The sequence below is a fragment of the Limulus polyphemus genome, unplaced genomic scaffold (genome assembly GCF_000517525.1).
Source record: "Limulus polyphemus unplaced genomic scaffold, Limulus_polyphemus-2.1.2 Scaffold212, whole genome shotgun sequence".
NCBI lineage: Eukaryota > Metazoa > Arthropoda > Merostomata > Xiphosura > Limulidae > Limulus > Limulus polyphemus.
Window position 1 is genome coordinate 32,975 of NW_013665822.1, and position 11,295 is coordinate 44,269.

Below are 11,295 nucleotides of genomic sequence, written 5' to 3' on the forward strand. Positions count from 1 at the left end.
ATCAGTGTTTCTTTAACTTTTGATTATTTCATATTATTAAGTCTATATCTATATGATGTACAATTATGTATCTTACTGAAAAATTGAAATACTGATAGATGCAGCTAGTTTTAAGTTTTTAATCAATGGGACATGATTGAGTAAACTGAATATCACAAGGTATTTTATTATTCATAAGTGATATAATTTCATATGATGGCATTTATTTCTTCAATATTTGCATATGTAGTTACTCTTAAGATAAAGGTTTTATTTGAATGAAAAGAAATTACTAGGACATCAACGCATATGTTACTTTGATACTATGCTACTGACATATTTATAATGAAATGAACTATGCTTGAATGGAGATTGGTTTAAGGGTTTATGTACAATATCAAAGATGTTTCAACACACATTCTGTAGGAAACCATTTCTAGATACATTAGTGTGGTTGATATTTCCCAAAGTAACTGATATGCACTTGGGAGTTCTATAACGAAGCATAAGACTACTAATAGCCCCATTACATTTTTGAAACTAACACATTAGTTGTGGTATGCAAAGTCAGATGTTGGGCAATTTTTTAAACTTCACCAATCTCAAGCATGTGAATCGTAGGTCAAAGGAACACATGAATTTTTAAAATTATTACATTTTAAATACAAATTTTCATATTTGATTAAGTACTTAATAAGAAATTTTTTGGTCTTTAGAAAATATTAGTATCTATAGAACAGTTGATGCATGGAATTTTTAAATTTTCTGAAAAGGTTTTTTAATGTATCAAAGTAAATTAAAAATACTACTTCATAATAAAGATGTCAGATAAACATTACAATAAAAAAAGAAAATATTGATAAAAGAAGACTCCTACTGTTCACTTCTTCATTGGGCAAAATGTAAATAACAGGGAAAGAGCACGGCTTAATAGCTGTTAAAAAAACAGATCACTTGAACGTGTGTGACTGTTAAATAAATGCAAAATGAATTACAAACAGAAGCTTAAGGGATGAAAAGAATATCATCTTGTGAATTAAAGTAACTATAGCTCATATAAAAATGTTACATGTATAGTGAAAACTGTTGAAATAGATTTATGCCTTTAAATTAATAAAAAACCTAGACACTTCATGCCATAGCTGTTAAATTTGATACACAGGTTTTGGTTCCATATGATTAATCTTGTCTAACTTTTTAGTTCTGATTTCAACAGTACGCCTAGATAAAATACTTCTGAAAAAGTACGACAGAGTAAAAAAAGCATCAAAGATCTAACAGCTCACACACTGTTTCAGTTTCATATTTCTGATATTCCTTGGGTCAACTGCTGTAGATATAAATTTAACGTACTAACATCTTTCTGTCCTTATGGGTTAGCTGAATAAAATGAAAGGAACAAGTGCATAGCCCAGAAGCATTTTTATTTTTGTGAATTACATAAAACAAGTTGCTTTGTTGGTTCAGGCTAACTGACAATCAGATGGGCACATGGTTAAGAAAGCCTTAAATAATGTGAACTTAATGAATTGTTTGAACTTCAGCTTCCAAGTAAAGAAAGACTGACAAATTTTTCATCATCACTCTTTACACATTCACACAACTGTCAATAAGCAAACAAATTATCAATTTATTCAAACCTAAAGGAACTTCCTTTCTTTATGTGGTAAAATGAAGCAAAAATTACATAAGAAAGACAACCATATAAATTTGTGCTTGATCACATAACTACCACTATTGATCAAAATACTAATATGAAGCGAATGATTTTGAAATAAAAAAAGGACCAATACAAATTTTCTTTTCCCCTCTTTTCCAAAAGCCATGTCTCCTCAGGTTTCAAATATAGAGAAATTTGCATTAGTTTCAGTTACAAAGGACACTAGAATCATGATCAATAATACTTTTAGATATTTTTATATTTTTGGACTTGCCCAAAAGTATGTTCTTATTCATTATTATACTGAGACACAAATCTAAACAGGATTAGTAGTTAGTATTTAAATTTGAGTAGTCCAGAAGGTGTTTTTTTATGAAACATTTTATTTACTTATTGCTACAACTAATGAATATATATATATACATGCATAGTGTGTTAAAAACTGGTATGAAGTACCTTGATACTTATTGTTAATTTGAACTAAATACTATGTATAATTGTGTTTTACTGAAAACTTTTTTCAAAACAGGTTCACATTTTCATAAAAACTAAACTATTTTATATAAAAGCATGAAATTGTTTTGAAAAAGTATTTGGTTACACATTTATGTATGTATATAATATTTGATTCAAATAACTTTATGACATAAAAAGTTGGGATTATGTATAAAGTACAGTGATAACTAGTTGAAAGGTTTTAGCAACTTAATCCTAAATCTATTTTCTTTTTCATCTTAGACCAAACTAATTAGCTTTTCCTTACCATGACTAACAGATTTCACATGGGTTGTCTTTGGAATCTCAACCTTTTCTTCACTTTTAGAACAAGAACGCAGACTCACATTGGCTTTGAACAAAGTATTGATCAGAGTCGACTTACCTAGCCCACTTCTACCTGAAAAGATGTATACACAGATTCAAGAAATGAGAAACTAGAATAGACAATGGATAACTAATTGTTATAGCAGTAAGTGAAAGAAAAACCTATCCCAATAAACTTAACATTAATGAATGTTATACATGTAGCAAAATTAAAAAATGTGTGTGTGTGTGTGTAATGCAAGTTTACTAATCTGTATAAAAAACTTTACATATACAGTTAGCATACATTACACTAAGTATACAAAAGCATCTACATCATTTATATATACATTAAAGTTTTTCGTGTGTAATTTTATAAATATGCAAGTAGTTATTTATTTGGTATTATGTTATACCTCATATTTATATGATTTAAAACCCTTTTTTTTTCCTATCAGTACAAAGTTTTTTAAATCATGAATCAACTTTCACAAAAACATACTATCCTATTACAAAGTAACAACTAGGGCTAAGGATGAGAAACTAGGGTTTCATATTTCCAGTTGTAAGCAAAGATAATTTTTCCAAGATAAAATAACATTTTGTTTTCTTTTTAAAATGCTGCATTAAGAAAAACAAGTACATTTTAATATTTGAACATATTTGAGTTAAAAAACAAAGACTATAATTTATTTTATCTTCTTTCACTCAGTATGAAAACAAATTTATTATGAATATATCTACCTCAAATTAACATGTTAATAACTTAAAACTAAAACCCTAAAATACTAATTTTGTATTTCATATAACCCACTAGTTTCACAATATATAGTTATGTCTGTCAACATTAGTTGAAAAGATACTTTGTAACCAGTTGCGTAACTAGAGAATATCAGCCCCAATGCAATTACATATATTACTACATATGATATAAACTAAACATTAACTAAATGAATGTTATAGAAGCAGACACATACACATAATTTCGTAAACACACAAAAATCATACAATGCACTTCATTCTCCAACTATATACCACTGTTCAAGGTGTGTCTCCTCAAATTCCAAACATCGTAAAAAAGTAAATAAAAATTAAAAGAAATTAGCACTGCCAGGCCTAAAGGCTGTCACACTCTGAAAGCTAACTGTCATTTCTAAATATTCTTCACTAGTTAAAATATTTTAAGTTTTTAACATAATAATATAAATACCTACACTTTATTTCTTTAACATATTCATTTAATACACAACCACTTGGAGACATACAAGTGACACAACTAATACACAACCACTTGGAGACATACAAGTGACACAACTAATACACAACCACTTTGAGACATACAAGTGACACAACTAATACACAACCACTTGGAGACATACAAGTGACACAACTAATACACAACCACTTGGAGACATACAAGTGACACAACTAATACACAACCACTTGGAGACATACAAGTGACACAACTAATACACAACCACTTTGAGACATACAAGTGACACAACTAATACACAACCACTTGGAGACATACAAGTGACACAACTGATATTTTTGCACCATCTTTTGGCAATTTTTTTCATACTTAAAAACAAGCATTGCATAGGTGCATAAAATCAATGTTTTTATTTTCATTATTGACATTCGTGTTTGGGCCCCTTTCAGATGCGGGCCCCGATGCCACTGCATCAGCATAGTTACGCTACAGTGTGTAACCTAATATTCTACTTACACTGATAATGGCTTTCAAACAAACTCTGTACATAAGATGTTTCCCATTTGTTAAAAAATTGATTGAATTTAAACAAATTTTTTAAAATGTTGACTTTTGAGCTTTTACAATGGGGAGCAGCTTTTTCATATAAAAGAAAAACAAACTGTACTCATCAATGGGTGGAAAATCAAAATATTTTATTTGAAAATATTAATCTGTTATGTTTATAACATACTAACCTACAAGAGGACTAAAGTATTGTGAGAGTATATATATATATATATTCATATTCGTACATGTAACATTAACGTAAACCACAAAAACGATTGTTTATATTAACTAATGTCATTTTCAGCTTTTAAAACTTTATCATTGAAATAAGGTGAAAAAATTTCTGTTTGAACTCTTTTTTTTTTTGTAAGTACCATGCTCCATGTGCATCAGAATCATTAATAAAATCATGAAAAAATTAGCTTTAAAAATATATATGGTAAACCATTCTTGATGATGTCATATTAAGACCTACCCTAAGCCTAGGGTAACAACCTAGATATTAAGTATTAAAGGTATGGGCTTGGATCTACATTCACACCACCCTACACAGGTGTAGACATTTTCAAGTTGAAAGCAGATCCATGAAATAAGTAATCTTGAGACTAAAATATTGAGAAAGTTAGCCTGTATTGCTGGGGTATGTCACAGGCAATTTTCAGAAACTCTGAGGAAACAACATTTTTTAAGTGACCCACTCACCAACCACCATAATGTTGAATTCGAAGCCTCGTTTTAGGACCTTTTTCCTAATTTGTTCCTGTAATGTGTCTATCCCAACATATCCTGCAACTTCTGTCTTTAGATTTCCCCAGTGTGTTGTCTCAGCTAGTGTGTCTGCCATGATGGTGATGAAGTCTTCAACACTCAGCAAACCTGAAAGCAAGACTTCATTTTAGCAAATACAGTTTCTGCATTCCTTTAAAATTTGTTAATAAATTAATTACATTAAACTCCTACAATATACATATCAACCCAGAATACCCTAAAGGTTAAATTAACAACTTTTGTTAATAACCTATTATAAAAATTTACAACAAATAAAACATATCACTGTTTAAACAAGTATGAACCATCTTTCTTACTATAATGAACTTAGTGTGTATATCAGTATCTATGTATGTAACCAAAACTCCTGCACCATCTACTGAATGGCACCACAGACAGAAATCCATAAAAATTTTCAAACTTTGAGAATTCATGATTCTGACAATTAGAAAAATAACTGTAGTATGTGCAACAACCATTTCTTTATAATAAAACACAATTTTAAGTAAACATACTCTCCTCAGAACAAGGGCACGACTTGATTTTTGCAAGGACTGTACATAAGGGTTTGATTATACAGTACTTATTATTACTATTATTTTTTTCAATAAACGATACCACTTTTAACATATAAAAAATATTACAGTTTATTTCAGTAAAATGTATGAAAATTTTGAGCTCTGTACATTGAATCATTTTGATGCAATGAGTTGTGTATGACTAAAGAGAATAATACGAACACTTTTCCCATGCTGTACTTTCCAGAAAAAAAATCGTTTTTTACAAAATGTTCACTTTTTCTAAATTTTTTCAATGAAGTATGTATACTGTGATTAGTAATTACGAGCACAAACAGCTATGTCCATGTGCTAAACTCAGTAAAATAAATTTAAAACATCATTTAAAAATCTTTCTCACTCTATAATTCCAAACTAATATTTATCTTTTTTTTTCTGGAAAAGAAATTCCTTTTTCAAGCACACACCCAGATTGAGAATGATTCAAATAGATTATAATCCAACCACAGAGCACAATTATGACAAATCACTAGTCTGACATAGTAAATTAACAATTCTGGTTTACACCACACATACATGCTATAATGGCTTTATAAAACATATCCATTAGCAGATTTTGAAAATGAATATAAAACATTTTATGACAAGAAAGTATAAACACATGCATTGGTTTTTCACCTTAGAATATATGAAATGGTCTACTATAATTTCATTTTTGGAATTCTACCTCAGTAGTTTTTTTTAAGTGGTTAACTCGCATCTTGTTACAAACTTCCCCTTACACACACCACTAAAATGCATTATTTCCTACGGAGGTCCAATAGACAGTGTTACAGCTGGATACCCAACATTCAGCCAAGTATTTTTAATAGTCAGTAAACAATACATGCACAGATCTGTCATTAGAAGAGCATACACTGATCTTGGTCTTTGTTTATAAATTGCTATTAGAAGAGTGAAGATGATAATCTGTGTGTTTATTCATCATCACAAGTGATTTATTAAAAATGGAAAGAGTCCTGTATGAGATTACTTTGAAGTAGTTGGTGATTTTAAAGTGAAATGCAAACTGTGTAACCAATAAGCCTGCTACATATGTTACAATCACTTAACCTGCAGATGTTTCACATTCTTCTTAATTTGTACATTTCAGTTGCAAACAATTTGAATTTTCAAACAATATTACATACTTTATGTTTTGTGTCCCATGAGTCACTGACCAGAAAACCTTTCATCAACTGAGGAGTTCTGTTCTTGGATGAAAGGTCTGGACAGTGATTTGTGGGAGAAAAGAAATAGCGATGAAAGGCCTGGACACTGACTTATGGGAGGTAAAAGATAGAGATGAAATGTTTAGACACTGACTTGTAGGAGACAAAAGATAGAGATGAAAGGCCTGGACAGTAACTTGTGGGAAACAAAAGATAGAGTAAATTAAAAAGAATGAAAAAAAACAAAAACACATTTACAGTTTAAGCGACTTCTATCAGAAATATTACACCTACCAGAATCTCATGCTTTGCTATCTTTTAGCATTTAAGCCATAACTGTGAAGCACTTTTGAAAGCTTGAAAGGCTTTTGGAACAAGAGAGAGCAATGTGCCTCTGTGTTGATGACAACATCCCAAACTTCAACAATGGTCAGTGATCCTTTTTTGAGCATGTTTAAAAGTGCTAAGACAATTTGAATAAATTATTAAAAACAACAGTTTTACAGACTCAATAATTTCAGAAGTTATGTCACTGTAGATACTCTTCGTCATAAACTCGTATTCTGTCAGAAAATAACACAAGTCACTTCTGACTGGAAATAACCAAAGTATCCTTGAGAAAATGATACATGCTGGAATACAAAGCAGTCCAAGTTTCACTTTACCAATAATGATGGATCCTCACTTTCAAATAGCATTTTGCAAACAAAAGTAGTGAAACAGAATTTGATGGAGAAAACACTGACAACTAATTTCATAATGAAATGTGATTGAAGATAGAGTGACATAGACGACAAAGACAAATGTACACATCTTATGAAATGAGCAGTGTATAAAACATAAGTTTCATAGAATTAACAACATACAGTACTTACACAAGAATAGATTCTATAAATACAGATGTTACAATTTAACCAAACCTACGTAAAGAATTTTGAGGTTAACAACAATTGTGTGCAATATTATGAGCTTATCAATTCTTAAAATACAATTGGCAGAAATATTATATTTTAATGTCATAAACTTTACATCATCTATGACAGAATTATTTTAGAGATAATAACATGAAAAGTAAAACTGATTTTGAAAGCTAACAACATGTAAGGTAGCATTAATTTACAGTTAAAGCTTGAAGTACACATACTTATAATATTTTTAACTTATACCCATCACAAGTACTGCAATACATTACTAGACTTCAAACACCATTATGCCTACATCGTAATATGTTCTGTATTACATTGAATATGCTGCTGTATTAGCAATGAGCTAAGACTTTTTTTTTATCCCACCAAAACTGTGGCTTTTGTAAAAATACAAGCGACTTTGTCCTAGACATAATGGTATTAGGCTTTACTCAAAGCTTTTTTCAAGGGGTACAGTGTCGGAGATAAGCTCTGGGATTCTTAGAAAAATGCCACTTCCTCCTGGGGATCATGGGTACATCCGTCTACATTGGTAAGTTGATACAAACTACAACACTGATAAGAGAAATAATTATTCTCATCCTAACGAGTAGCTGCTTACAGCAGAGATCAATATAATGTTGTACTTTTAATTATGTTTAATTACTAAATTCGTGTATACAGTGAAAAACTTGAGGTACAAGTGTTTGTGTTCGTTTGTAAAAAATGAGGGTCAATAACAATTTAATTTGTAATACGTGCTAATTATCTTCAATCTAAAAATCTATGTTTTAACAAATTAACAAAGCTCAATCCACTGCAAGTTCCATGAGAGGTTATGTGGCCAAAAACTAGCATACATTTGAAGAAATAAGGTTATTTGCTCTTAAACAGCAAAAAATACGTTTTTTCAACCAATATTTTGGAACCGTTACGAGCCACAATTTAACATAAATGTAAAAACTATAAAAAATTCTATAAACTACAATCCAAAGCAAATATTAATAAACATAAAAAAAAATTACAAATTTGCTATAAACCAGAAACACTTTAATAATAATAATACAAAGTAAGACTCGAATTCATTGAATAAAAAGCGGAAACAATTACTTTCAAAGCTTTAAAACCATGATTTATGAAAACTAGGGTTTAGCAACAAAAAATCATTCCTAGTGCAACCTCTACATAACAGCAGTAACACAACAGCTGCATCAAATTATGATTGGTAGGCGATTTAATTTAATGATAAAAACTACAGGAAAAACAGACCAAACTGTCTTATTTATTTGTGATGCGTTGATATTTTAGTAATATTTTATTATCGTACAAAATAACCTACGTATTAGGCCTTTACACGTCACCTTACTGTTCTTGCTTATAGTGACGAGTTTTCTAGACATAACCATTTTTTTTTTTTTTCTAGTTACTAAACTAGCGTGATCTATGTTGGCTTACAGAACAGGTCAGTGATTCACAGCTGCTTTTAAGCGTCGACCCGCCCGTTTCCTCCCAGACATTTTTTTTTCACTTTCTCCTGAAACGTACCGTCCAGAGTACACACGAACTGAACGGAAGAAAGTTGATGTTATTTTCATTCAAAAGCAGCTAGTTTCCTCTGTATTTTCAAAACCCAAAGACCAATGTCCTTTTCAAATTGCTCTAGTAAATCATATTGGTGCAATAAAAAGAATGAATATTTATAAAACAGTTATAAAAATTCCCGGAAACACAATATTCACTTACTATTGTTTCACGTGATATTTTTTTTTATACTTTCTATACAATAGTGTCGAGAAGATACGAATGCATATCGCGTGCTATACATTAATTAGTCACTTTACGATGAATCGTGGTAATGTTTCATGTCATTTACAGTCGTGGTAAATAGAGTTCTCGCGTGTAAAACTCTCACGAAAATTACTAATTGTGGCATCCCAATAACTGCGTAAGTGACGTCACTATTCGAACGGAATAGTAGCGTTTCCGTTTTACTCTCGTTTACTACGCCGTACAAACTTTTGGCGAACTGTATAAAGAACCAATTGCCAAATCAATTCTACAATTCAACTATCAAGAAATAACCATCGAATTTCACAGAAATAGATGATGTCAAATCTTTATACTTACAAAATGACCCCACAATGTTCAGATACCACACAAAAAAAATGTCATGGAATATTTTTATTAATAAGTAATCTAATCTCATCACTTCGTTGCTAGACATCGCCACGAGTCCGCTGAAAAAGCGTCATAGCATATAACGAAGTGGCACAATATAAACTTGATGGTAAAGTTAGTCTTGTTTTGCGTTTGTCCAAAAGCAAGTGTGCAAAACATTTTTTTTTCTTAAACGTTAACAGTCCATTAAAAAGGATTCACGTGATGCCTGGTTAATTTATTTAGAAATAATTTATTTTTTATCCGTAAATTACAGTACTGAATGATCTTTCCTGTGGTTACGTCTCTGGTCGTTAGTTAATTTCCCGTATAATTTCTTGCCAACTTGACATAACTTCATTGGAGCACGTCCCTTATGCTTGGGTCCCCTTTTTAGCACAACATGTACTGCATGTTCTGCACCATTTTTCCCCATTTTGCCTCATACCTATCCAGTAAAATTTCTGTCGTAGGTGACTCAATGTCTTCTTAACTCCGAGATGTCCTCCTGTTAAAGTATCATGGGATTGACGCAGCATAACTTCCCGTAACTTTCTCGGTATAACTGTTTGTCAGGTCTTCACTTTCCCATCTCCGGAGAAGAATACCATCTTCAAGCTTCAACTGGTCCCATTGTGCCCAATAGTTCTTTGTCACAGGGTTTAGACTAGACACCTTCTCCCAAACAGGGTGCAAAACACTTGCTTTCAGAAAATCAATTATTGGCTTTAAATCTTGGTCTTTCTCCTGCTCTGATTTAATATCTATACCTGCTTCCATTTCACCATCATCAACTCCTTCAGTCACTTTGACTTCAGCTTGATGACACCTGGTTAGCTCAACCTCTCTCTTGCAGCAATGTCTGCAGTCATTTTTGCAGGGCCTTTGGCTCAGTCCATCAGCATTTCCATGAGATTTTCCTTCAATATCATAATTATACTGGTCTATTTTTCCAATTCAACGTGCCAGTTGTCCCTCTGGATTCTTTAATGATCTTAACCAGCATAATGCAGCATGGTCTGTCCTGATGGTAAACCTTGCACCATAGAGGTAAGGATGGAAATATGTCAGACTCTTTACTATAGCAAGGAGTTCCCTCCATGTTACACAGAAGTTTCTCTCTGGTCTACTCAAAACCCTACTGAAGTAGGACACCACATGTTCGTTTTTGCCCACTTTCTGAGACAACACTCCTCCAATTCCGACATTACTAGCATCACAATCCAGTATGTATGGCAGTGAGAGATCTGGAAGCTTTAAAAGTGGAGCGGAGGCTTTTTTAGTCAAATCATGTAGTGGAGCAGCTATAGTTGCAAAGTCCTTCACAAACTTCAGGAGTCCCAAGAAACTTCTTAACTCTCCCACATTGTCAGGTGTTGGCCAGTCACGCACTGCTTTCACCTTGTCAGGATCAGTTTGCATACCATGCTCACTTACAATGTGACCTAAGTAAAGCACCTCTTTCTGGAACAAGTGGCACTTCTTGGGATGGAGTTTGAGGTTTGCTACTTTCAAATGCTTGAATACTTCCTCC

At 31.8% G+C, this 11,295-nt stretch overlaps 1 protein-coding gene across 6 annotated transcripts in view; it reads right to left on the minus strand.

The window, feature by feature from the left end:
* LOC106478451 (neuronal-specific septin-3-like) overlaps positions 1-11,295 on the minus strand; it is a 48,922-nt gene that overhangs the window by 12,661 nt on the left and 24,966 nt on the right. For 3 of the 6 annotated variants that reach the window (XM_013938995.2, XM_013938997.2, XM_013938996.2), the window contains 2 exons: positions 4,905-5,078; positions 2,403-2,534 (listed from right to left, as the gene is read on the minus strand). In XM_013938995.2, the coding sequence (XP_013794449.1) occupies positions 2,403-2,534; positions 4,905-5,078 (306 nt within the window). Of the gene's footprint in view, positions 1-2,402; positions 2,535-4,904; positions 5,079-7,905; positions 7,925-9,059; positions 9,470-9,731; positions 9,788-11,295 lie in introns of those variants that run through there. The other 3 variants (XM_022382034.1, XM_022382033.1, XM_022382035.1) reach the window with 3 other exon arrangements.